The 26,702-nt window shown below is 51.5% G+C and overlaps 2 protein-coding genes across 4 annotated transcripts in view; one reads left to right on the forward strand and one right to left on the reverse strand.

Moving 5' to 3' along the window:
- Positions 1-941, reverse strand: part of C16_21H6orf132 (chromosome 16_21 C6orf132 homolog) — a 30,948-nt gene extending 30,007 nt beyond the window's left edge. The window contains exon 1 of the mRNA XM_037199699.1: positions 774-941. Coding sequence (XP_037055594.1) covers positions 774-918 — 145 coding nt within the window. The 5' untranslated portion in view covers positions 919-941. The remainder of the gene's footprint in view (positions 1-773) is intronic.
- Positions 896-23,375, forward strand: Guca1anb (GUCA1A neighbor). 3 transcript variants are annotated; one of them, XM_028887241.2, is made up of 3 exons: positions 896-1,125; positions 4,223-4,310; positions 22,847-23,375. In XM_028887241.2, exons 1-3 carry the CDS (start codon positions 917-919, stop codon positions 23,186-23,188), a joined length of 639 nt encoding a protein of 212 aa, XP_028743074.1. In that variant the 5' UTR covers positions 896-916; the 3' UTR covers positions 23,189-23,375. The 3 variants fall into 3 exon arrangements, with proteins under 3 accessions (XP_028743074.1, XP_028743075.1, XP_037055595.1); XM_028887242.2 differs by lacking the exons at positions 896-1,125; positions 4,223-4,310 and adding an exon at positions 16,061-16,164; XM_037199700.1 differs by lacking the exons at positions 896-1,125; positions 4,223-4,310 and adding an exon at positions 22,054-22,176.
- Positions 23,376-26,702: the final 3,327 nt, after the last annotated feature.

Below are 26,702 nucleotides of genomic sequence, written 5' to 3' on the forward strand. Positions count from 1 at the left end.
AACGAAGTGAATACCTGTCCACCATTTCCTCCATTCTCCTCAGCTAAGAGTATACAAACCATAGATGGAGGGAGAGATAAGGCGACCTATAGCCAGGCCTGGAGCAGGGCCAGTTTGTTTCCAGAAGTTTGTAAAGACAACCGCCTTTGACTCAAGGGCTCCCTGCTCTCCAGTGTCCCACCTGAGTTTAACCCGAGACAGTAGACAACCCAGACCCAAGTGGACCTGGCAAGAGCCTGGGACACAGCCCTCCGCCCCCGCCCCCCAAACAAACAAAACAAAACTAATAATTCGGTGTTGCAAAGGGCTGCAACCTGGTAGCAGCGGCTGGCTGTCTTACCCAAACAGAGCAACCCCACGGCACGGCACCCGAGGCAGGCTCTCTGCGGGGCAGAGGAAGCGGAAAGGGTGAGGGACAGATGCCTAGATCTCAGGAACACTTCTGACTCAGAGAGAATGCGGATATGCGGCCGGGTGGGAGACACAGCAAAGACGGCCACACAAACAGAAACCCCACCCAAGGTTGCGAAGGGGGCCGGGATGGCAGGTGAGGGCGGCAGGGTTCGCCGGCCTCGCTTTAGAGGGTCCCTGCGCCTCTCCGACTCGGGCTGCGGCGCCTCCTCCCCCTTCCCAGCATCTCCTTGGCCGGTTCGCAGGTTCCAACGTGTCCCTGCCCCTGCCCGCCTTCCCAGCGCCCAAGTGACGCCAGAGCCCGGAGGCAGGAGGCGCCATCGGTTCTCCCTTGCCCCCCCCCCCTCCCGGGGTGCACTCACCAAAGTCCCTGGTCCCCTCCTCCTGGGCCTCTTGGGTGAAAATCCAGGGTGGGTTGGTGGCGTAGAGGGACGTGGTGGCAGGGTTGGCATGCTTCTTCCCAAAGAGTTTGCTGAAGGTCCCCTGCATCGTCTGGTTCTTTTTCATGCTGCTGCAGGCCTCTCTGTCCCCGAGGGAAGGACCTGCCCTCCCTCGCCCTGTCCTGCCCCTGACTGAACTCCGCAGCGTCTCCGCAGGGGACACTACCAGGCCATGGCCCCCAGCCGCGCTCCCCGCCCGCGCACCCCACGACAGGTGGTGCGGGCGCCGCCGCCGCCGCCGCCGCTCGCCTGGAAATGCGAGCTACCTGGACAGGTAAGAGGCTGCCGCTGGGACCCGGCTCCGCCCCGCCGCCCAACTCCTCGGGCCACATTCCTGCCTCCTTCTACAACAGCCCATTGTTGGCACGGTGCGCAGGGCTGAGGACCTCGCCCGGCCCACGCCCTGCCTGGGAGAAGAGCCGCCCCCTGCCCCGGGTTCCCCACGGCCCGCCCAGTCCACCACCTTTTCCCTGGGCCAGGAAAGGCCTGGGGCGAGTTCCTTACTTCTGTGGGCCGTTCCTGAGCAGATCGGGGTGGGCAGGTTAGACGTGGTTCTTGTGTCCCAGAAAAGGGACCTACCCGGCCAAACAAGCATGGGCTAACCCATCCTGTGGACCCTCTGACACGCGGGCAGGAGACTTTGATGAATACAAGCGATGCCTGTAAAACAGCAAAAAGGTAGCGAGCAGGGTTCCACAAGGTGATGCAAGCAAGTAAAAGCACTTGCAAGACAGAGGCAGGAGTATAGTCTTGAGTTCGAGGCCAACCTGGTCTACACAGGAAGTTACAGGCCGGCTATCATTGCAAAATCTCTGTACCACTCACTCTTGAGAACACAGGAAGAAACTGTTCTCATGGCTACGACTCCAAAGAGAAGGAGATTTTAATAAATACACATATTAATATCTTATATATAGTGTGCAAGATCTTTCTATTATGTAGCCTTGCCGTCCTGAAATTTGATATGTAGATCAGGCTGGCCTCGAACTAACAGATATATTCTTGCATCTGCCTCCCAAGTGCTGGGATTAAAGGCTTGGGCCACCAAGCCTGGCTTAATATATGTTTAATAAAATCATCTTTTATTAAACCTTTGACAGTTCCATACATATAAGCATCTTGAGCATATCCATGCAAGCTCTCCCTCTCCACCCCCCCAACAACCCCAGGCCATCCTTTCTCCCCTTCAGTCCACCCTCCCCCCCTTTTTGAGACAGGGTTTCTTTCTCTGTGTAGTTTTGGTGCCTGTCCTGGAACTCACTCTGTAGCCCAGACTGGCCTCAAACTCACAGAGATCTGCCTGGCTCTGCCTCCAGAATGCTGGGATTAAAAGTGTGTACCACCAAGACCCGGTTTTTTTTTTTTTTTTTTAAATCTGTTGGGTCTAGTTATTTCTGCCTGCTGGACAGTTAGCTAGCTTCATCTGGTGAATCTTGTGCAGGTCACCACACTGTAGTCAGTCCCTTGGTACAATTGACCACGTCATGGCCTAAACATAGCATTGGGAATGTTGGTGTTTTTTTTTTTTTTTTTTTTTTTTTTTTTTTTTTTTTTTTTGTAGACAGCAGATTCTTTTTCTTGTATTATCATTTCGAGACAGGATCTTACTATGTAGCTTTGGCTGGCCTGAAACTTTCTACACAGACCAAGCTGACTTTGAATTCATAGAGATCCGCCTGCCTTTGTCTCTCAAGTACTGGGATTAAAGGTGTACTGCATGCCCGACTGTGAATGCAGTTTTTAAAAACCAGATTTGGGGGCCTGGAGAAGGCTCCGAAGAGCACTGGCTGCTCTTCCCGAGGACCTAGGTTCAGTTCTCAGCACCCACACGGCAGTGGACAATAATCTGTACTTCCAGGTACAGGGGATCTGATGCCCCCTTCTGGCCTCAATGTGCACTGCATGCATGTGATGCACATACATACCTGTGCGCAAAAATTCATACACATGAAATTTTAAAAATATTTTTTGGAGACAGGGTTTTACTGTGTATCTCTGGCTGGCCTAGAACTTGGTATGTAGCTACAAAGACTGGCCTTGGGCTCACAGAGATCTATCTGCCTCTGCTTCCAGAGTGTTGGGATTAAAGGCATGCATCACCAGACCAGGTATAAAAAAAGTCTTTAAAAAATTTTATTATTGTCAGGTTGGGGGTTTAGCTCAGTGGTAGAGCGCTTGCCTAGCAAATGCAAGGCCCTGGGTTTGGTCCTCAGCTCTGGGGGAAAAATTTTATTATTGTTATATGTGTATGAGTGTTTTTCCTGTATGTTACGAGTACACCACATGTTTACCTGGTGCCTTTGGAGGTCTGAAGAGGACATCGGATCTGCTGGCACTAGAGTTACAAATGGTTCTGAGCCACTGTGTGGGTGGTGGGAATTGAACTTGAGTCCTTTGCAAGAACAAGTGCCCTTAACCTCAGAGCCAACTCTCCAGACCCATAAATAAAACCTTAAAAACATATCTGGGCCGGACGGTGGTGGCACACGCCTTTAATCCCAGTACTTGGGAGGCAGAGGCAGGTGGATCTCTGTGAGTTCAAGGCCAGCCTGGGCTACAGAGTGAGTTCCAGAAAAGGAGCAAAGCTACACAGAGAAACCTTGTCTCTAAAAAAACAAACAAACAAACAAACAAACAAACAAAAATCTGGAGCCAGGCTGGTAGATCAGCCTTGTAATTCCTGCTGTTTTTGAGGCTGAAGCAGGAGGGTGTCTGATTTAGAACTATCTGGGTTACAAAGACAGTTCAAGTCTAGCTTGGGAAACTTAGCAAGACTCTATCTAAAAATAAATAAATAAAAAATAAGATAGGGATACCACTTAGTGCAAGGCTCTGGGTTTCGTCCCCAGTTGCTCTGCATAGCCCTGGCCACTCTAGAACTCAAACTCACTCTGTAGACCAGGCTAACCTCCAACTCACAGAGATTCACCTGCCTCAGCCTTCCCAGAGCTGGGATTAAAGGCGTGTGCCACCACATCTGGCTAAAAAATGTAATTTTAAAAATGAAAAAAAAAAAAAAAAACTGGTAATGTCAACTGTGATGGTGGAAGACATGCAACAGTATTATCTGCTCCGACATGCACCCACACAAGTGTACATACACCTGAATGCACATGTACACATATACCCTGAATGTGTGTGCGTGCACACACACACACACACACACACACACACACACACACACACGTCTGACACTAACACACTTACCATTCACTGTCCACTCTCTATTGGAACTGTCCCTCTCCCTCAAACGTCTCTTTTTTTTCAGTTCTTTGCCCACAATGCAGTCAAGAGTCACACATGGCCATTTGTCATCCTGCCCCTTTAGTCTCCAATTTAACAGTTCTCTGCCTGTTTGCTTTCCGTGACAGTGACATTTCTGAGAAGTCCCCTTCAGCTTCAAGAGACAAGAAGGGCCATGCCTTCGGGGCTTGCCGCTGTGCGGACACTGTTTTCCAGGTAAACCAGATGGGCAGGGGTGGAGTAACACTTGGCATAGGAGGATGGAATGGGCTTAAGTTTTTTGGTAGTGTTGGGAATAGAACCCAGGACCTCAAACATGCTAGATGTGCTAGGAAAAGGCTCTACACTGAGCTACAGTCTCAACCCTGGGGTGGGGGTCATTTTAAAAAACTTCATAGGAACTGAGGGTGTCGCTCAGTTGGTAGAGTGCTTGCCTACCAAGCACAAGGTTTTGGGTTCATTTCCCCTGTACCTCATAAATCAAGTGCGGTGGTACAAGAGGTGGAGTCAGGAGGATCAGGAGTTGGCTTCACTGTAAGTGCCAGGCCAGCCTGGGCTACATGAGGCCCTGTCTCAAAACAAATCAACAAGAAGCAACAATAAAAACCAGAAAAACAATTTTAAAAACTTGTATTCTCCAAATGTTTCTGTGGCCAGAGGCCTGCCTGTGGTCAACACTGTCCCCTCCAGGGTCACAGCAGTCCTGAGACACAGAACCCATGGAGGACCTCTCTGTGGCCACGTAGTGACTAGGTGAAGTGGTCACTGAGAGAGTAAGGCCGTTTTTTTACTTTCTTATCCCACAAGGATCTTGAGATCTCAGCAGGAAGATGGGCTTGTGTGACTGGAGGAGGCAGACTGGGAATGACTAAGGACAACTCTGCAGTGGCTGTCACCGACACGTAGAGCAGGTCACAGGAGCAGAGGTCAACAGGCGCTGGCTAGTCCAGGAAGGTTTCTAAAAATGGAGATTGGAGCTGGCCTGTGCAGGAAGACACAGATGTCACCGAGACAGCCGAGTCCAGCTAGAACAGTGCACAAAGCCATGTGACCCATAATCCTTCTTTTCAGTTAAGATATTTGTCTGTGCCCGGCAGTGGTGGTGCACACCTTTAATCCCAGCACTCGGGAGGCAGAGGCAGGTGGATCTCTGTGAGTTCAAGGCCAGCCTGGTCTACAGAGCGAGATCCAGGAAAGGCACAAAGCTACACAGAGAAACCCTGTCTCGAAAAACCAAAAAAAAAAAAAAAAAAAAAAAAGATATTTGTCTGTGTGTACAACCTATATGTGAATGCCCACAAGGCCAGAAAAGGGCATCAGATCCCCTGGAGCCAGAGAGACAGGCGGTTTTGAACCACCAGGTGTGGGTAATGGGAACCAATATGGTCCCCTGGAAGAACAAGAAGCAAACTACTTACGAATTTTTAAAAATCATTTATTTATTTACATGCCTGTATGTGCATGAGCATGGCCCAGTATGCCTGCGGAGCTCAGAGGACAACTTGTAGAAGTCACTTATCTCCTTCCACCGTGAGGGTCCAGGGAATTGATTTAGTTCACAGGCTTGGCAGCAGGTACCCTTAACTAGTGAGCCATCTTGAAGGCTCCCATCCCTTTACTTTTTGTCTTGACATCATGTTTTCCCCTACTGTCCAAATGGAAAGAACACAAGGATTCCCCAATCCCACAAGGGTCCCCATTAGATCGTGGACATCATCATGACCCACCCAAGTACTCTAGACACTTAGGCATAGGACAGAGGCTTTGTTCTTAGAGACCTATGAGACATGCGGTCTCTCTTGCTCTGGGTAGCTTTTGGGCTCTTAGATCCAGCACGTGGCCTGGCAGAGCCACCATCCATAGCTCCAATCATGTATGACACCCACTGAATACTTAATGCCCTGAAAACTATTGTGTGCCCAGCCCCCGACTGTGAAGGACCCAGATGAATCCAAGACCTGGTTTCTGAGTCTTGGTTGCTGTAGGCTATTTGGGGAAACAGGCAGAGCCAAGGTGAGCCTATCCCTGGTGAAATAAATGTGAAAGAGGGGGAGGAAAGATTGGAGACAGTGGGCTGGGCACTAAGGGAGAGAATAGAGGAAGTATCTGCAGGGGTCGAAAAAGATGGAGTCGGGAGTTGGGTGTGGATCCAACAATAAGGCTGTCCAGAGTATGGAGGGCTACGAAAACCAGCTGGGGGCCTGGAGATGTGCCTCAGTGGGTAAAGTATTTTCTGTGCAAGCATATGACCTGAGTTCAGATCGTCAGCACCTACATAAAAGGCAGGCATAGTGGTGTGCAGCTGTAATCCAGTGCCGGGGGTGGGGTGGGGCAGAAACTGGTGGGTCCGTCCCACAAGCTGGCTAGCCAGCCAGTCTAGCTGAAAAAGTAAATTCCAGGTTCAATGGTAGACCCTGTCTCAAAAAATAAAGTGGAGAATGATTGAGGAAGACATTTAAAGTTAGCCTCTGAACTCTACATGCATGTGCACATGCACACATACATGTACTGCACACATATTAAAATGAAAAAGGGTGTGGATATGATGAAAATACGTTGTATACATGTATAAAACTCCCAAAGATAAATTGAAAATATATTTAAAAATTAAAATAAGAACCGGGCGTTGGTGGCGCACAACTTTAATCCCAGCACTCGGGAGGCAGAGCCAGGAGGATCTCTGTGAGTTCAAGGCCAGCCTGGGCTACCAAGTGAGCTCCAGAAAAGGCGCAAAGCTACACAGAGAAACCCTGTCTTGAAAAACAAAAACAAATTAAAATAAGAAAGGTACTTGAAATAATCAGATAGAACCAAATGCCCACCAGAAGACAGCTGGCTGAATAAATTATGGCATATCAACACAGTGAGATCAAAATGTCACTCTCTGGGGACAGTGATACATCCTGTAGTTCCAGTCACTCTGTAAGGGTAGAGGAACACTGGAGCCCGGAGTTCAAGACCAGCAGGGCTAACACGGTAAAATACTGTCTGGGGAAAGGAAGAGAAACGAGTAAGCCTGCCGACCCGACCCAGGCATCCCCGAGACCCGACAACAAAGTCTCAGCCAGCGCTGCGCAGCTGTGGCCTGCTGTTGTGGGAGGGCAGAGGGACAGGGAGGTATGCTCTCATTTGTTTTTGTTGGCCCAGAGAAACTTTGAAAACATAAATTAAAACCTAGTAAAAGTGTTTACTGAGGGAGGAGGCCAAGGGGAGGGAGACTTTCCAGAAAGTTTACCTCATCTAAACGCACTTCCATTTTAAAGTAAGAAACAGCTGCTCAGGTGATGCACACCTTTAATCCCACACTCAGGAATCTCTCGAGTTCCAGGCCATCCTGGTCTACACAGTGAGTTAATTAAAATGAAAACAAAGCCAGTGTGGTGTTGCACACTGTTAATCTCACAAGGCACTTGTGAGAGATGGAGGTAGGGTGATCAGGTGTTCAAAGTCATCCTTGGCCAGGGAACAAGTTGAAGGCCAGCCTTCAGAAAATTTACAGCTTCGGTAAATTAACAAACAAACACATAAAGGCAAGTAGAGATCTTGGTCTAGAAGGGCCTGGTACGTCCATGAACTGCCAGTTTCTGAATCCCTTGGTCTCTTTTATTTTATTTATTTAAATTTTTTTAGATTTTTGTTTTGTTTTGTTTTTTTTCAAGACAGGGTTTCTCTGTGTAGTCTTTGGAGCCTTTCCTGGAACTCACTCTATAGACCAGGGTGGCCTCGAACAGAGATCCACCTGCCTCCCAAGTGCTGGGATTAAAGGCGTGTGCCACCACCACCCCAGCAAATTTTTAGATTTATTTATTTATGTGTGTAAGTTTTTTGCCTACATGTGTGTGCACCATATGTATGCCTGATCCCCTTAGAGGTCAGAAGAGGGTAGTTGTTAGCCACCATGTGGGTGCTGGGAATTGAACCCAGGTCCTCTGGGAGAGCAACAAGTGCTCTCAACTGCCGAACCATCTCCTGCCCCATTTATTTTATTTTAAAATTACACTGTATTTGTTGGGGGAGGGGCGGTGGCTGCAGCAGAGCATGCCACAGGGCAAGTGTGGAGTCGAGGACAACTCGGAGAGGTGACTCTTTTCTGGGGTCCTGGGGACGGAACTCAGGTTGGAAGTCTGGGCAGCAAGTGCCTTTACCTGCTGAGCCTTCGTTACTGACTTTAGCCAGAGGATCTTACTAAAAAGGTGGGCAACCTCTCTCGGCTTAGTTGACTCATCTGCAAAACAGGATGTCCGATAATGTTTGGGAGGCTGTCGCTGACAGCCAGGGGCTATCAGAATGCCCACATAGGCTCCTGAGCAGGTAAGGGACACTGGAAACACAGGGTTTGTCTGTCTTGATGGTGCAAGGGAATCCAACCCCTCATTCATGCTTACAAGTGCTCTGCCACCTGGCGACACCTCAGTCCCTACCAGCGGTGTGTTACAAATGTCTATCCTAACCGCTCCAGGAACGATGACTGGGAAGGAGGGGTGGAGGACCTGAAGGAAGTCACTTAGCTGATTAGTCAATCAACCGGTCAGCTGGAGAGGATGAGGGTGGGACTCGTGAGCTCACACGGCAAACAGAAAGGGCATAATTGCCAGTCTGTGGGACGACTTAAAAACAATGGGCTTGGGCATGATTGGCATGTGAAGGCAGACATGCTGAGTCAGCTTCTCCGGCTGTGGTACAAGAGGAAGGGCGGGAGCCACGATGAGGTTGTTAGGGAGACCATAGCGCAAAGCACACGGCCCAGTGCCTGGCACACACCGGGCACCCTTAAATGTTTGTTCATCTGTGTCTCCCAGGGCTGGTCCCTTTGCCTATGGGTGCGTCTGGGTTGGGGATAGAGGACACTGAGGCCCCGCTGTGACCTGTGAATGCCAGAGATGTTTGTGGTTGAGGTCTGGGTGTCAGCGTATTCTAGCCTGGCTCTCTCAGCACCCATCTCCCTCCACTGCTTTCCGGCATGGGCTGGTCTACAGAAGATCCGGGTTCAATGTAGAGAACCCATCCCTAACTCCCAGTTTCATTTTGTTGGCCCAACGGCTTTGGAAACAGTTTCCCTCAGCGGAGTCAGAGCCTGCCTGCTTTGGGGCTGAGGATGTGGCCGGGTAGGTAGAGTGTTTGCCTGGCATGTGTGAGCCCTGGGTTTCACCCCCAGCATCACATAAGACAGACACGACAGTTGAGTGCTTGTATTCTAGCACTTGAGAGGTTGAAGCAGGAGCACAGAACTCTAGGTTATCCTTGGCTACATGAGGAGAGGGAGGGGCCGGGAGCCTAATTCTCTGTCTTGCCTGGGCTTAGTCAACTAATAACACTACCACATGCCTGTTCTTCCAGTAAAAGGAACAGCCAAATAGCAGGCACCCCATCAACACAGACAAAAATCCATCCTGTAATTAATCTCCCTCAGCCATTAGTCAGCAACCTGTAACCTGGCCAGCTCTGGAATGCGGGGTGGGGTCTGGCCCAGGAAGTCACAGTCTATCCAGAAACCCCATCCCACCTCTCTCTGAATGGGGGAGTCTGGTGGAGTCCTCGGCACACCTCCATCCTGCCCCTGGTCTCTGCGGGATCTTATTCCCAGGCAGAGGACATCTTATCTCAGATCAGTCCCTGGAGACCTGTGGGGGAGGAGTCTGGGGAGGGGACTTCAGTCTACTTCTCTCCTCTCTGTGACCGTGCTGGATGGAAGTCTGGGCTGTGAGCTTCCTCCTGACAGGACTCAGGAACACTTGCTTAGCTGGTGTGGAGAGGTGTGGACTTCTGGTGTGTGCCCTGACCAGGGAGTTTGTGTTTGGTGCTGGGAAGACGTTCACTTTCCTATTTATCTACTTACACACACACACACACACACACACACACACACACACACACACACACATATTTAACACAGGGTCTCGCAATGCAACTCTGACTGGCCTGGAACTTCTGTGTAGACCAGGCTCCATGCTGGCCTTTGAACTCGGAGATCCACCTGCCACTGCCTCTCCAATGCTAGCATTAAAGGTGCGTGTTGTTGTATTTTACTTTGTGGGTGCACCATGTGCACACAGGTGCCCAAAGAGGCCAGAGAAGGGTGTCGGATCCCCCTGGAGCCGTAGTCACAGGTGATCTGCTCAGTGTGGGTGCTGGGAACCTAACGTGGACCCTAGCTTGGGAGAGCAGCATGCAGGCCTAACTGATGAACCAAAGCTCTAGCTCCTTGATTGTCTTTTCCCGTGAGCTGTCTTGGCGGGACTGTAACTCCGGGGGAAGACTTGTGGGTACGGCCTAGGTTTTAATCCTGGCTCTGCTATGTCTTGAGGATGTGACTCTGGCCACACAGTGACCTCTTCTAGCCTTCCTTGCTCCTGTGGAAAGCAAGGTGTAAGTGTTTAGAGTGTCACAAGACTCAGAGAAGGTAGGTTAAGGCACCAGCAAGTGCTCAGCCCAGGTGCCCCCGCCCTGCCCTCCGCCCCGCCCCCTGCACTAACTTTGGACTCAGAGGTACCAAACAGAACAAAAATGACAGAAAAGAACCGGCGAGAGATCAGTGTAGATTCAACAAAGTAGCTAAAAAGGAAAATTCCAGTAAGGCCAGCAAGCAGGCTGAAGCAGGCACCCACAAGGTCACCTTGAAGGCCAGGGAGACCTACCCACAATCTGAAAGACTGTGTGTGCCTGTGTACACTTCAAAAAATAGAGCTGTGCCTGGTAGTGCAGGCCTGCGATTGCAGGTACTCGAGAGAGTGAGGCAGGGGCATCAAAAATCAAAGGTCACTCAAGCTGCAGAAGGAGTCCAAGGTCACCCTGGGCAGCTTTGCAGTGAGCCTTTCTCTGTCCGGCCAGCCAGCTTCCAAATAATGACACAGAGACTTATTACTAACTATGAAATCTCAGCCTTAGCTTAGGCTTGTCCCACCAGCTCTTATAACTTAAATTAAGCCATTTATTTTAATCTGTGTCTTCTCTCATGGCTCATTACTCATCTCTCCATACTGCTCACGCTGCTTCCTCAGCATCCGGCACCTTTCTTCCTCCCAGAGTTCTCTCTCTGCTTGGAAGTCCCGCCTACCCTCTCCTGCCTAGCTATTGGCTGTTCAGCTTCTTAGTACACCAATCACAGAAATGCATCTTCACACAGAGTACCAATATCCCACAGCACAACTTGGCGAGACCCTATCTCAAAACAGAAAGTTAGGCCAAAGTCGGGGGTGGGGGTGGAGGTGGGGGTGGGGGGGCCATGTCTGCGGTCCCAGCACTTGGGAGGCAGAGGAAGGGAGATCAAGGAATTCAAGGTCATCCTTTGCAGTAAGGGGAGTTCAGCTATAATGAGACTCTGTCTCAAAGGGACTTTTTTTTAAAAGAGGGTGTGGATATAGCTCAGCAGTTGAATGTGTTGAGGCCCAAGCTTTGATTGTTGATGAAATCTGCAGTCCTAGTTACTCTGGAACTGAGGCAGAAGGATTACTCGAGTACAGGCACTCCAGGCCAGCCTTGGCAACATCTCAAGATCCTGCCTCAAAAATAAAGCGGGCACTGCAAGGTGGCTGAGCCGGTAAAGGTCCGCACAGCCAAGCCTGATGGTTTGAACTTGGTCCCCGGTGCCTACGTGGTGGGAGGGGAGAGGCAAGACCCACAAGCTGTCCTCTGACCTGATCTCCATGTGTGCTGTGGCACGTGCACCCTTGCACACACACACATCACACGCACAAATAAGTAAGTGTGTAAAAAACAATGGAGGGGAGTTTGGAAGGACATGTTTGTAGTGCCGCTGCAACGTCGCTCGTGTGGAGAGCAGGCATGGGGGTCCATCCCCGGAAGCAGAGGGAACATGTGGGCACCATCCACGCAGGACTTGGAAGAGGTCAGAAGTGAGCAGCTAGACGCTCTCCCAGCAACTGGATCAGGCCTTCGAAACTGCAGGGACGGATAAAATCTTCTGAAGAAACCAGAACTCTAAAGCAAACAACAGAACGGGATCTAAACCACACAATACCACTTATGCAAATGAAAACTACCTGTACACCAAACAACCGTGTAGGTTTTGCAAGAGCACACGCGCAAGAAGATATTCATTAATGCTTGCCTCTGGCTGACTGGCTGGGTCAGGGATGCCGTTGAAGAAGGGAGATAAAGGCGAAAAATTAATACAGTGTGGACGTGGAGTGATCATCTGCTGGAAAGCCAAGTGGATGAACACCTCGGCCCTCTGTACTTAAGGCATATCAAAGGAAAAACAATAGACGACCAGAGAGATTAAGTCGTTTGCACAAGCCACAAGGCAGGCGTAGAAGGGTAGGGACGATGCCCCAGAACCAGGTCTTTAGAGCAAGGCAGTACTCTGACACTTTCAGCCACCTACACCTGCAGCAGGGAGGCTGGAGGCTGTGGGAGGCAACCGGGGGGGTGGGGCGGGGTGGATGGTGGCTCTTCCTGTGCTCTGGGTCAGCCCAGAGTCGCGCTGATTCTTCCTAGCTTTCCCAAACACCCACTGAGCACAGCGGAGGAGGGACCACAGCCCTCACCTTCTGGGAATTTCTAGGATGAATACAATGAGCTCATAAGTCAGAAGCAGGCTTCCGGGAGGCAGGACTGATGGAGCATTGTATACAGTTTAGAAACAGGAGCAGGTAACTCATAACACTGCCAAGCGGCCTGCTGTGCTCTAAGTTCATGGTCCTTCCCAGGAGCCGTCAAGAGCAAGTCTACTATCCCTTCCCCTTAGTAGATTAGGAATTGGCACAGAGAGGTGAAGTCATCTGTGCAAATCACACAGCTGAGAAATGTCAGAGCCGGGGTTCAATCCCAGGAAGAGTGAATGCGGAGGCATTCATTCATTCATTCATGCATGCATGCATGCATTTATTTACTTATTTAGAGTCTGTGTCATAGTATGTAGGTAGCCCTGACTGGCATGGGCCAGACTGGCTTCAAATTCAGAAATCCACCTGCCTCTGCCTCCCAAGTGCTGTGATTAAAAGCCTGTGCCACTATGCCCAGCCTTATGGAGCTGATGCTAGGGATGGAGTCCCAGGCCTTGTGTGTGCTCGGCAGGTGCTCCTACCACCTGCCCATCACTTCTGAACCCATCACAACATTTGCAAGTGAAATAAACAGTCAAGGCTTGCCTGGCTAGGCTTTCCTAAGGGGAGGTCCCTAGCTACTACCCCGGTAACATTTCCACAGCAAAGTGGCATGGGCTGGGCTAAGGACACTGTTGGCAGAGCCTAGTCCGGTAGTCATGTAGGGGTCCCCACCTAAGAGCCTCGATATGCGATGGGATGTAATCGGCCCCCACAATCTCATCGAAGTGGCTTTGCTGAGGTGGGTATGGCCTTGCTGGAGTGAATGTGTCACTGTGGGGGTGGGCTTTGAGGACTCTGCACATGCTGCGCTCCGTTTTTCAGACAGTCGACTTCCTGTTGCCTGCAAGATGTAGGACACTCAGATACCTCTCCCGTACCACGTCTGCCTGCACGCCAGCATGCTCTGCGTCATGATGATGGTGGACTGAAGCTCCGAAAACCAGGCGAGCCATCCCAATGAAATGCTTTCTTTATAAGAGGTGCTGGGGTCATGGTGTCTCTTCACAGCAATGAAAGCCCTAACTAAGACATCTACCCTCAAATGTGCAACATCATGGAACGAAAAGGAAGCTGGGTCTCAGGGTTATCAGGATCTGTCTCCGATCACCTAGGACTCTGGGCTCTCAGCCTTCGCCCACTTGGTATTATAAGTATTGGCCCCTCCATCTTTCCCAAACCTTCTCCTGGCTCACAGTCTCCCCTGAAAGTTTCTTCAGGCCCAGGACTAAAGCCAGGCCTCCTCCCTTAGGCCAGAGATCCTGGCCACCCTGCCGAAAAGCCACCCTCGCACCTTCCTTTTTCCTGACCAAGATCTCAGTATTTTGATTAGTGGGGCCTCATCTTCCAGTGCTCAGCCCCTCCCAGCCTCCTGGGAAATTAAGGGTTATTACCATCAGAGATCTAGGCACAGGCTACACGCTATCAACACCTCCACTTCCAGTTTACCCGTGGGCCCCAAAGTCCTCTCTGCCACCAATAGTCAGCACTGACTGCGCCAGGAAGAAAACAAACAAGGCCGGGACTAGCCCAAGTCAGGCAGCAGGCAGCAAGATGGCGCCAGGTAGGGCGGTCCTCCTCCTCTTGGAGCTTCCTGGTCCTAAAGAGAAGGCAGGTCCCTTCCTGCTGTGTGGTTTCAGGAGGTGCCAGGCAAGCGTGGTGCCTGGGAGGCAGGACCCGAATGGGGAGGAACATTTTAAAAAGTTTGTTTATATACATTTTTAAAAATGTCTGTGTGTGTTTGGCCTGAATGTACATCTGTGCACCTAGCACATGGGGAGGCCAAAGAGAGTGTTACATTACCTGGGTCTGGAGTTACAGCCGGTTCTAAGCTGCAACGTGGGTGCTGGGAATTGAATCCTGGTCCTCGGGGAGATCAGCCAGTGCTCTTCACTGCTGAGCCGCCCCTCAGGCCCCTGGCCTTGTTTTTGAAGATGAGATCAGAGCAGACCATTCAACCACCCACCCGTCAGTCCAATTAGCTGCCCACACAGTGATTGCCGTATCTGTGCGGTGATGAGTTTGTGCCTGGTCATCGTCCTATCAGCTCTGCCCCAGACTGATAGGAAGAGACTCTCAGTTCACCCATGTTACAGTCGAGAGGAGAAAGAGGCAAAGAGGGTCCATCAGTGTGTCCTTTGTCACACACCCAAAAGGTGGGGCCCAGCTACAATCTGTTCTCTGCGCTACAACCATCCATCTGCGCATTGACTTCCCGGCCAGCAAGCTGTCTGCCCACCCGCCCAAGCACCCGCCAATCCATCTTTCACTACTGACTTCTTAGTCAGCTCTCTGTCTGTCTACCCATCTATCTGTATGCTCATCCGACTACTTCTAGGATAGCAATCCAGCTGTGTGTCCATCTACTTGTCCATCTATCCATCTGTTCATTCACTTAACTGCCCACTCACTTTCTGACCAACAAGTCAACCATCAACTCACTTTCTAGTCAGCAAGCCAAGCGCCTGTCATCCGTCCATCCATCCGTCCGTCTGTCCATCCATCCATCCTCCATCCACCTACTTCCTAGTCAGCAAGGCAGCTGTCTATCCAACAGTGCATTCTATTCCATCACCTCTGACTCTGTTTCAGTCAGTGTTAGAGGGGGCACATCTATAAAGTCTCTGAGGACAGAATAGGACGTGCTTAAGAAGGTGGCTGTAGAGTAAAGGAAACAGGAGGAACTGAGGGGCAGAGACGGCTGCAGTCAGGAGGGCTGGTCCATGCCCCGGCTACCTAGCAACGCCTCATCCCATCTCCCGATCGTTTTTGTGCTGACCCAGCACTTGTCTTCCGTCTATAATTTAGAAGGTGTGTGGACAGGTGAGGAGAGAGACACCAGCTCTCGGAGGGCAGGGGGATCAAGGCTTTAAGGGACCAGTTCTGCTGTGTAGCAAGTTCGAAGTCAGCCTGGGCTAGATGGGAGCCTGTCCCTAACAACAGTGTTCAGGGCTGGAGAGATGGCTCAGTGGTTAAGAGCACTTGCTGACAGGATTCAGTTCCCGGCACCCAAGTGGTGGCTTCCTGTTACAGCTGTAACTCCAGTTCTAGGGGACCTGCTGCCCTCTTCTGGCTTCTCTGTGGTCACATACATACAGGCAAAATACTCATACACATAAAATAAATTCACTGTCTTCGAAACAACAACCAACCAAAAGAAAGAGAGCGGGTGTGTTTCCTCTCTGCCGGTGACTTCTTGGGACACACTGGGGACCTGATAGAGCAGGACTGTCTTGCCCCACTGTCCACTCTGCGGGGGTTCTAAGGGTACATGAGAAGAGGGAGATCATCAAAGCTAAAAGGCCTTCCCAGGCCCCGCACCTGTGTCTCCTTGGGAAGACAGAGGTTTATGTTGTAAGGAGACATCACAATGTCCCAAGCCCCACACAAGGGCCCCTCACCTTGGCACCCTCAGTGCCCTCCCAAGACTCCCTGGGTGCCTCTGGAGCCCCGACCACCGCAAGTCCCATCACCATCAAGGAAGGCCCTGGTCAAGGATGTTGAAAGTGAGATGACATTGGGGGCTGGGGCTGGGCAGTCCAAGGTCACGAGCAATTGAAATGGCGTGAGGGAGATGACGGCCCCGTCCAGGTCCCCTTGTGGTCCTGGAGCTGGGTTACAGGGTCACTGCTTGACTTGTTCCCTTCCCAAGGGCCTCTGTTGTCTTTTGCAGGGGGCAGAGGAGAACACTACCACTCAGTTCCTCTGATCCCTTTACACTTGGATTCTGCAGTATGCCTTCCAGACTTTTCAGTTAGCATCTCCTAGACAAGTCTGTTAAGTTAGTGCTTAAATCTAGGTACGTGTGTGTGCGCGTGTGCATAGGTCTGAATGTGGTATGTCTGTGCCTCTGTGTTGTGTGTGTGTGTGTGTGTGTGTGTGTATAGGTCTGAGTGTGGTATGTCTGTGCCTCTGTGTGTGTGTGTGTGTGTGTGTGTGTGTGTGTGTGTGTGTATAGGTCTGAGTGTGGTGTGTCTGAGTGTGGTGTGTCTGTGCCTCTGTGTGTGTGTGTGTGTGTGTGTGTGTGTGTATGCCACAGCACATGTAAGGAAGTCACAGACAATTTGCAGAAGTTGGTTCTCTCCTTCTACTCATGTGGGTACTGGAAATCAAACTCAGGGTCTCAGGCTCAGCCACAAGCACCCTTGTCTGTGAAACCCTGTCACTGGCCCTGAGTGTCTTCTTACTTTACAAAGGGGAAACAAGCATAGAGTATTATAATGGACTCAGAGGTTATACTCAGCTGGTGTGGGGGAGGGCTACCATTTGAATGGGCAGCTAGCCCAGGACCCTGGGTCACCCAGCCTTGTAAGGAAGCCTGGCCTTGCCACCCGCTGTCTTTAGAGCCCCTCTGCTGGGGGCAAGGCAGCACACTTTGGTAAGGATGCCACGCTATGTGCCAATTTAATCACAGTGCGCCCTGCATTTCTCCAGTAGTGAGTGCCCCCTGTCTCACTCCAGGACAAGCTGGTGAGGCTGACGGCCGTATTTTGCCCCTTTTGCAGAAGGGCCGAGACAGGCCAGAGCTCAGCCTGCACACTGCAGAGCCCTGACACATTCCACAGCAGCAGGTGCCCTGGGCAGACAAGGCTGGCTACCAGAATGTGAGATACTAATGGCTGAATCTAGGCCTGGACCTGGGCTGAGAGTGTATTCCAGTGGTTAGAGCACTCACCTAGAAAAAGCAAGGCCCCGGGGTCAGTCATCAGTAATGCAGATTTAAAACAGTTCTCGGCTAGTGTGGAATTGGCTTTCCAAGCTGTGGTACCCCAGCTCGGGCCAGACCAGGCCATGTACCCATGGGCCTGAGAACTTGCAAGGGCAGAGTGCCTTCCTAGAAGACGTACCCCAGTACCACAGGAGGGCTTACCCTACTCAGAAAGTCAGTTTTTTTTCTCTTTTTTCTTTAATGTGTGTGTGTGTGTGTGTGTCTTTGTGTGGCATATGTGCACATGGGTGTAGGCATATGTGTGCCTGTGTGCACACAGAGGCTAAAGGAACATGTATGGTGTCCTTCTCTATCACACTCTGCCTTAATCCCTTGAGACAGGGTCTCTCACTGAGCCTGGAGCTAGCTAGGCTGGAAGTGGTCAGTAGCTCCCAACTCTACCTCCACAGTGCTGGTGTGTGTGTGTGTGTGTGTGTGTGTGTGTGTGTGTGTGTGTGTGTGTGTGTCTGCCCTGGCTTTTCCCTGGGATCTGAATTCCGGTACCTATGTTTGCACAAGTGCTCTTCTGCACTGGAGGGCACGTCTCAGCCCCAGAGGACTTTCTCATCCAGCCCCAGCCCGTTCTGAATCCTGACACAAGAGACAAACACATGCCGACAGGTGGTGCATCCCAGAGGCCTCTGGGGCTGCTTGTGGCACCGAGGGAGGGAGCGTTCTGTCTGGATCCCCACTTTGGACTCCAGCTTGGAAATGATAGGGGGTTCCAAAGGGAAGGGAGGGGCCGTGTCCCTCCCCACTTGCCCTTCAAGGTCACTGGACTCTGTCGAATGAGAGGTGTGACACCTTTACAGTGTCGCCCTCCGGCTCTGAACCAGGCCTCAACCTTGGCATTGCTGATCCTGGGCAGTGAGAATTCTTGGTGGGGTGGGTGTGGGGCTCCCCCGAGCACTGAGGGATCTCTCTCTAATCACCCCCACCCCCAAAGTAAGAAGGGCATGACGGGAAGGAGCTAACGAAACTGGTGCTAACCGGAAACTCTGCTGCCAGGCCCCAGCCTCCCTTCAGTGCTGGCTGTGCTGGGGCCCCGGCAGGGAATGGGCGTTCTCAGCCCACTGAGTCAGTCACCCAGAGCCTGCCCCGCTTGGCCCCTGGGAGGGGCAGGGCAAAGCTTGGCCACGAGCTCTCTCTTCCTCCTTCCTCCTCCCCGCTTTGTGTTCTTGCTCTCTCTCTTGATTTCCTTTTATTTCACTTATGTGTATGTGTGTATGTCATGTGGAAGCAGGCGCTCCAGAGTCCAGGAGAGAGTGTTGGATCTCCGAAGCTGGAGTTACAGGTGGTTGTGAGTCATCCAGCACGGTTGCTGCGAGTCAAACTGGAGTCCTCCGGAAGAAGATCAAACCTGCCCAACGGATGAGCCATCTCCCTAGCAACCTCCTCCCCTTCCTTTTTCTCTTCTTTCTTCCTCTCTTCTTTTTTCTCTACCTCCCCTGAACTGTCCTCCTGCCTCAGTTTCTGTCGGAGCCATTCTCTGGATGTAGCAAGGCCCTTGCATGTGGCGGCAGCAGCAGTATCTAGGGCAGAGCCTTCAGGTGAGGGGCCAGAGCAGGTGGGCCCAGAGCAGGTGAGCCCAGAGCAGGTGGGCCCAGAGCAGGTGAGCCCAGAGCAGGTGGGCCCAGAGCAGGTGAGCCCAGAGCAGGTGAGGGACCAGAGCAGGTGAGACCAGAGCAGGTGAGGCCAGAGCAGGTGGGGGACCAGAGCAGGTGGGCCCAGAGCAGGTGGGGGACCAGAGCAGGTGAGGCCAGAGCAGGTGAGGCCAGAGCAGGTGAGCCCAGAGCAGGTGAGCCCAGAGCAGGTGAGCCCAGAGCAGGTGAGCCCAGAGCAGGTGAGCCCAGAGCAGGTGAGCCCAGAGCAGGTGAGGCCAGAGCAGGTGGGCCCAGAGCAGGTGTGGGCCCAGAGCAGGTGGGCCCAGGCCCTGAGCTGAGGCAAAGAGTGAAGGCTGTGTTGGAATTCTGGCTCTTGTGTAAGTCAGTTGTGAGAATTCTGAAAAGCATTCTGTGCTTTGTCACAAACTGTGTGAGCGCCAACTGATGATAGCGTAGATACCCATGAGCCTCTGCTTCAGCGTTAGCAAAATGGGGTTAACATCTCACTTGTCTCTTAGGAGCTTTAACAGAGGTGACTGACGTTTGAGTGGCGAATGCCTGGTACTTGGTAGGTGTCTAAGTTACTTTTCTACTGCTGTGAAGAGACTCTATGACAAGGAAACGGAGAAGGAAGAGTTTATTGGGCTTACTGCTTTGGGGGTTAGAGTCCATAACCATCATGGTGGTAAGCCTGGCAGCAGGCAGGCATGGCGCTGGAGCAGTGGCTGTGAGCTTCCATGTTAAGACAACTGTGAGGCAACAGGAGAGCCAACTAGAATGGTGACACACCTCCTCCAGCAAGGCCACACCTCCCGATCCTTCCCAAACAGTTCCGCCAACTGGGCACCAAGCACTCAAACCTATGAGCCCGTGGGGGCCGTTCTCATTCCAACCACTACAGCAGATGCTCCAGTCTGTCACAAAATGCCTTATCCTTCCTACTGTGGGGTCTTTGTCAGCTCCCCACACGTTCTGAAGCATTTGCCTCTGTCAGCCCTGGCAGCAGTCTCCCGAACTGTCCAGAAGTCTCAGGGTGATGACTTCTCTTGGGTTTTGTTTTTTGTTTTTTGTTTTTTGTTTTTGTTTTTGTTTTTTGAGACAGGTTTCTCTGTGTAGCTTTGGTGCCTGTCCTGGATCTTGCTCTGTAGACCAGGCTGGCCTCCATCGAACTCACAGAGATCCACCTGCCTCTGCCTCCCAAGTGCTGGGATTAAAGGCTTGGTTTTGTTTTTGGAGGAAGAGTCTCATGTATCCTGGGGCTTTAGACTCACTGTTTAGCTGTGGCAAGGGTGACTTGAGCTCCTCACCTTCCTGTCTCCATCTGCCAAGTGCTAAGATTAGTGCGGCCCCTGGGCCAGGCTTACAACTTCCTTTTGTTGTCAAATACTCATTTTTACTATGTGTATTGTGTGTGCGTGTGTGTGTGCGTGTGTGTGCACGTGTGTGTGCGCGCGCGCGCGTGTGTGTGTGTGTGTGTGCGTGCGTGTGTGCGTGTGTGCGTGTGTGTGTGTGTGTGTGTGCGTGTGTGTGTGTGTGTGTGCGTGCGTGCGTGCGTGTGTGTGTGTGTGTGTGTGTGTGTGTGCACATGTATATGAAGGTGCCTGTGGAGGCCAGGAGAGGGTGCCGTAGAATCCTCTGGAGCTGGAGTGACAGACGTTTGCGAGCTGCTGGAAGCAGAGCTTGGATCCTCTGGAAGAGCAGCAGGTGCTCTTAACCACTGAGCCATTCCTCCAGACCTAGTTTACAACTTTTAAAAAAGTATGTACCTACCTTAGTCCCTCCTGGAAAAGGACAACATCTCGGGAATGTGAGCAGATCCAGGTCCAGCTGCTCACCACGCAGCAGGAGAGTTAAGTCACGAGACAAGATGCTGAGGGACAGACTGATTCTATTCATGTAGAGAAGACAGAGGACTCATGTCCAAATTTCATCTTCCTGAGAGACTGACTGGGGGTGTGTGGTTTACATAGGTGGTTTGGTGAATGCCTTACCTCAGCAGGGGACGACTTGTCACCTTCTCATGGTGGGCTGGCCGGTCCTCACCCATAGTCACGTAAGAACAAGGATTATTTCTGTAGGCCGTTCCTGCCTCTGATCCCATTGCCAGCATGCAGTTCCCAACATATTCCACCACAGATAGGCTAGAGGGGCCCAGAGATCCTCTCTCTGGTCAAACTCAAGAACGTGAAAGAAAATATCCTTCCTCTAGAGACTGTGGAAGACAAGGTTAAGTGAGGTAATGGGGGTCTGCCCAAGATTGGGTGTGGTGCTCATCTTTGGGAGTGACAGAGAGCAAAGGATGGGGTGCGGGCTGTGGCAGACTTGGGACAACATTCCATGGAGAGGAAGGCAGTAAACAGAGCTGCCTGCCTGGGGAAGATGGGGAAAACTTCAAAAAGGAGAAATGGGGCCTTGTACAGTCATGCGTTGCCTGGGAAAGTAGTTTGTAAATCAGAAGCAAAGTTCTATCCTGACTTGAGCCAGGGGCTTCTGTAGGAGGACTCTACCTTCCCTAACTACATCATCAGGGCTTTTCTGAGCCCTGAGGCTGGGCAGAGAGAAAATAGTTGGTAGTGGAAGCCCTGGGGACAGAACTCAAGTACCCTGATGCACTCTGGTGGATGGTCACCTGCAGGCAGCCTAGGCTTTGGATTGTTTTGACTCTGTAAGTCTGTAAGAAAAAAGGGTCTTAGGAGGTAGAAATAGGGGGATGAGGAATTCAAGGCTACCTTTGGGCTACCCCACTGAGTTTGAAGCCAGCCTGGGCTACAAGAGAACTCAATTCAGAAAGCAAAAACCAAAACAAACCCATAAACACATAAGTAAATAAAATGGACACTTGGTCCTTGGAAGATATTGGGGGGCTTCAAGGAGCAAAGCAGTCCCATCATAGGAGAGTCAAGAAGGGTGATAGACAGCAGAGGGTAAACATTGTCAGTACGTGTGACCAATGTGACAATGGGGGACTTGTAGAAGTGGGCGGGCCCCGATCAGTCAAGGGCAGAGGTTGAGGGGAGGTGGGCCTAGGTAGAAAGGACACACCTTTGGTAACAATGAGAGGTTCTAAAACAGAACTGGGCCAGCGGCTTGGAAGCTGGACTGCCCTATACTGGAATTCAGTTGAGGGGAACCACATTTACTGAGCACTCTCTAAATGCTTTGGTCTGGAGCAAAGAAACAGGATTTTCGAGGCTTCTATGTCACGGGTAAGGGGTCTGCCTACAGACAGTGAGCAAGACAGCTTGTGCCGGTCTGCGCGGAGGGGATTCTCTAACGATCCGGAGGGTCTGGAAGGATGAAGTGTGGTCTGGGTGACAGTCCACCGTGGCACGACACACGGCGGGTAGAGGGACGATGGAAGGTGGGGAGACGGTGCCACATCTCCATTAAACATCTTGCATTCTAGGCTCGAAGCTTCAGGATTTATTTTCCAGGTAGTAGACATGGAAGGTGCTTTGAGAACTTCTGGATTATTTAGCTATTAATACAGAAAGTACCTTCTGGAGTGAGTGGGAAAGGCAAGAGGTCAAAGAGAGAATGACTTCAAGGGATGCTGGGGTGATCCTTCAGGAGGAAGAGGATGAAGGCCTGGTAGAGTGTCAGGAGCGGGGAGCACTGCTCCATTGGCCCTGGGGAGGAGGGGTGATTGGCTGTAGGAGGGAGAGGCATTGAAGGCAGCATCCAGGTTCCCCGCCTTCTGGCAGAAGTCCGCAGGAGCAGGGAAGTCCCATCTGTTCCAGGGTTCTTTTCCCTGTTCTAGAATCTTGGCCAGTAGAACTGCGTTCTCCTTCCGGCCCTGGCTTTAGCAAACCAAATCAACGTCCGATTCCCCAGCTTTCAGACCTGGCAACTTTCTCCTTTATTTTCTCCTCTTAGGACTCACAAAAATCCTCAACCCCCAGCCATGGGCAAAAGATGTCATCAGACAAAAAGGTGAAGACGCCGCCGTCACCGCTGCCACCACCATTGTCACAGACATGGAGACGAGACCGAGAGCAGTCCCTGGTGGCCGCCTTTGTACCAGTAGTGGTGGATCCTCGGGGGCACAACCCAGATAACATCAGGTTCAATTTCTACACCTCTCAGTACTCCAACTCTCTGAACCCTTTCTACACCTTGCAGAAACCCACCTGTGGCTACCTGTACCGCAGGGAGACAGACCACACCCGCAAGCTTTTCGACGTTCCTCCAGCCAACCTGATCTTGTGGCGTACCTAAGTCCACGGCATATGGAAGTCCCCACCCTGCACCTTCACCCCCGTGGTCCTGGGTCCCAGAGGGGAAGACCATTCGTTCCTGGAGGAGCAGTGTTTACCTGGGCTAGCCAGGTGTGCTGGGACAGCAGAGGAAAGCTTCTTCTCAACAGCAATAAACTTTGTCCTTCCTTTCCTGGCGTCTAAATGGACAGGTTGCTACATGGTGAGTGTGTTCCGGGAGGTTTTACTCTGTCGTCCCCAACACCCCAAGAATGTGCTTCTCCCAGGCCCAAGTGTCAGCCGATGCTTACCCCAGCCTTCCCGTGGGCCACACTTGGTGATGCCTCCAAAAACTAAAACATCCACCTGCTGGCAACATGCCTCCTGTCTTCTCCTGAGGTCGTCTTGCCCCTGTAACACCCACGGGAGAATGGAGACGAACACAGCAAACGAACCAGTCTCTAGCAAGCCATTCCTGTAAGAATGGCCTCTTGTTGCCCATCTGGTTTCAGACTTGCTGTGCAGCTGAGAGTGATCTTGAACTTCTGATCCTCCTGCCTCACCTCCCAAGGAATGGGATCACAGACAGGCACCACCACTCCTGATTCACTCGCTCTAGACAAAGACTCTACAGATTAAGCTACATCCTTAAGTGTTTCTGGATTTTTGTTTGTTTTGTTTTGCTTTTCAAGACAGGGTTTCTCTGTGTAGCCCTGGCTGTCCTGGAACTCACTCTGTAGCCCAGACTGGCCTCGAACTCACAGAGATCCGCCTGCCTCTGCCTCCCAAGTGCTGGGATTAAAGGCGTGCACCACCACCGCCCTGCTAAGACTTGCAAGTCTTATGGGTCCGTGGCCATGGAGAGGTGGGTGAAAGCAGAGATCACTAAGCCTGTAGCAGTGGCCTGAGAGATGTTCCTGCTGGCCTTTCACGCCTAACTGTGTTGGTCACTTTCCAGTTCTGGGGTTTCAGAGGCAATGGAATCAGCCATTAAGACATTACTTATGCCACCGAATGGCAATTGCCTATACATGAATTTCTTATGCAACAAGCCGGCCAGTGCTTGCCAGCAGCTCACCTGGGTGCATCGGGCTGCTCTCATTTGTGAGAGTCACAATTCTACCATGAATACCAGTGGAGCCTGGCTCTGCCACACGGGGGCTGAGGCTGGCATTAGGAGGGATAGGATACCTTTTTCTGATGATTAGGAAGAGAAGAAAAGAAGGACCCCTAGAGAGGGGCTGTCCCTGCAGAAGGAACCCATGCTTCAATCTGCTTTCTGTGGGTACTCATTCAGCTTCGAGGCTTTCCTCCGGTGCCCGCCGACCCTGACTGAAACCAAGCCAGTGTTCAAGGAGCCAGTTTGGGAAGGGAAGGTGTTGTCATTTATCACAGTTCGTTCTACAAACTTGCCCTTGGCTCTCCACTTTCAGGGGGTCCTCTCCTCCTCCCCAGACTGCCTGCAGACTGGGGGCTCTCTGGACTAGTCCTGCAGGACAGCTCTCAAGCAGGTCACAAGGGACAGAGGCCTCAGATGCCTATTCTCCAGCTGTACAGAGCATGTCTGATGGGGCACACACCTTTAATTCCAGCACTCAGAAGGCAGAGGCAGACGAATTTTTATGAGTTCAAGGGCAGTCTGGTCGAGATACCAAATTCCAGGTCAACCAGGGCTACATGGTAAGACTCTATCATATATATATATATATATATATGGCAACAGAACCAACCAAACACACACACACACACACACACACACACACACACACACACACACACACACCATCTGTACAGCTCATTTCCTTCTGCACAAGCTTTTGACTGCTCTTATTATGACTCTCACATTCTGCGTCCCAGACTCGTCTCCTCGACCTCTGTGGCAGATTTGGTTTGTGTTGTACCCACCTGAGCTAGCCCAGCAGTCTTTTCTTCACTGAGGAAATGGATGTTTCCTCACTGTAATGTTCTCCACTGTAATAAATCACCATTTTTTCCAGCTCCCCTGAACTTTCTGTCTACCATGTTTGTTTGAGGTGGGGTCCCATCTTGTAGCCCAGGCTGCCTGAAACTTGCCATCCTCCTGCCTCAGCTTCTCCCGAGTGCTAGGACTACAGGCATACACCACTACGCTCATCTTGTCTGCCATCTGCCTTAATCTCTAGGGACCTGTATTTTAAAAAATCGTTTATTGCAGTTTGAGATTTGTAGACGCAGCAGAGACACATGCTGTGTTCAGTCTTTGTATAATTAGAGGTCTTAATCATTCAATAAATTAGTCTTCCCACAACAGCGAGAACTGGGTCTTTCTTTGAGAGGCGAAGACACCGCTAGAACCATCTGTGCCCTCCCAGACTGTTCGGATGGCCCAGAGGGTGCAGGGCAGGGTTCTCAGAGGGAGCTCAACTCCAAGAGCCAGAGCCTCTGCGCCCCCTGGAGCCGCATTTTGGCATTACAGCCGCCAGGGGCGCCCTTTAAAGAAACTGCCCGAGGTCCCACCGGGATGGGGTGGGTTAAGGCCAGGATTAGCAGTTTGCCCAGGATTCTGTTGTATCTCTATGGGGTCAGAGTGAGCTCATCCACTACCCTGGAGGAACCCTCCTGTCTCAACTTCTGCCTTCCTCCTCCTGCCCCATGCTTTTTGGGCCGTTCAGCTGTAAAACTATGCACACCAGCATGGCGCCTTGACTGTATAGAGGACTCGCCCTTATTCTCTTCTGCACTACGTGTGTGCCTCACACTTCCCTATTTCTGTAACCGTGCATGCTTGCACTCTTCACACACACACACACACACACACACACACACACACACACACACATGCACGCATGCATTCTGCAGCCACACTTGTATCTGTTCACACTCCAACACTTTCTGCAATCACACATTTGCACACTTGTCCATTGACAATGTATTTGAGCTCCAGCTCCTTTCAAATGTTAATCTGAAACCTGATCTGATTGTGCAGGCCTGTGATCCCATCTACGCATGAAGCAGATGCTGGAGAACCACAAGTTGGACACCAACCTGGGCTCTTTAGTTAGACCTTGTCTCAAAATAAAAAGTAAAAAGATCCTGGGGAGGCTGCTCAGTGGTCGAGGGCCTGCCTAGCACACGTGAGGTCCTAGGTTCAATTCCCAGTTAAATCAAAACGTTAGTCTTGAAAAATATTAATCATGGGGTCTAGAGAGATGGCTCAGTGGTCAAGAGCACTGACTGCTCTTTCAGAGGACCCCATCGGTTCCTAGCACCCACACAGCGGCTGACAACAGTCTGTGACTTCCAGAGCATCCCACACCCTCTTCTGACACGCATCACAGCTGCTGAGTGAAGGGAGGGAACTCCAGAACTGGGGCTGAACCCAGCAGAAAGTCCACTCCTCTCCACCGACCAGCAGCCGGAGGGAAGGCAGTGGTACCCAGTCCGTCTCTCCTGCCCCTCCAGACTCCAGCGCATCTCAGTGGACGAGCCAGCTGGGAGTCAGAGGACGGAGGTGTGAGTCTTTGGGGGTCAGTGTCCGAGGAGGCTCGGGGCTGCAG

Source organism: Peromyscus leucopus, chromosome 16_21, assembly GCF_004664715.2.
Source record: "Peromyscus leucopus breed LL Stock chromosome 16_21, UCI_PerLeu_2.1, whole genome shotgun sequence".
NCBI classification, from domain to species: Eukaryota; Metazoa; Chordata; class Mammalia; order Rodentia; family Cricetidae; genus Peromyscus; species Peromyscus leucopus.

Excerpts from the sequence above, each read along its gene's own strand:
- Guca1anb (XM_028887241.2), top strand. The coding sequence starts at position 917 with ATGCTGCTGCAGGCCTCTCTGTCCCCGAGGGAAGGACCTGCCCTCCCT. Across the intron at positions 1,126-4,222 it reads AATGCGAGCTACCTGGACAG|TGACATTTCTGAGAAGTCCC; the intron begins GTAAGAGGCTGC and ends TTTCCGTGACAG. Across the intron at positions 4,311-22,846 it reads GTGCGGACACTGTTTTCCAG|GACTCACAAAAATCCTCAAC; the intron begins GTAAACCAGATG and ends TTCTCCTCTTAG.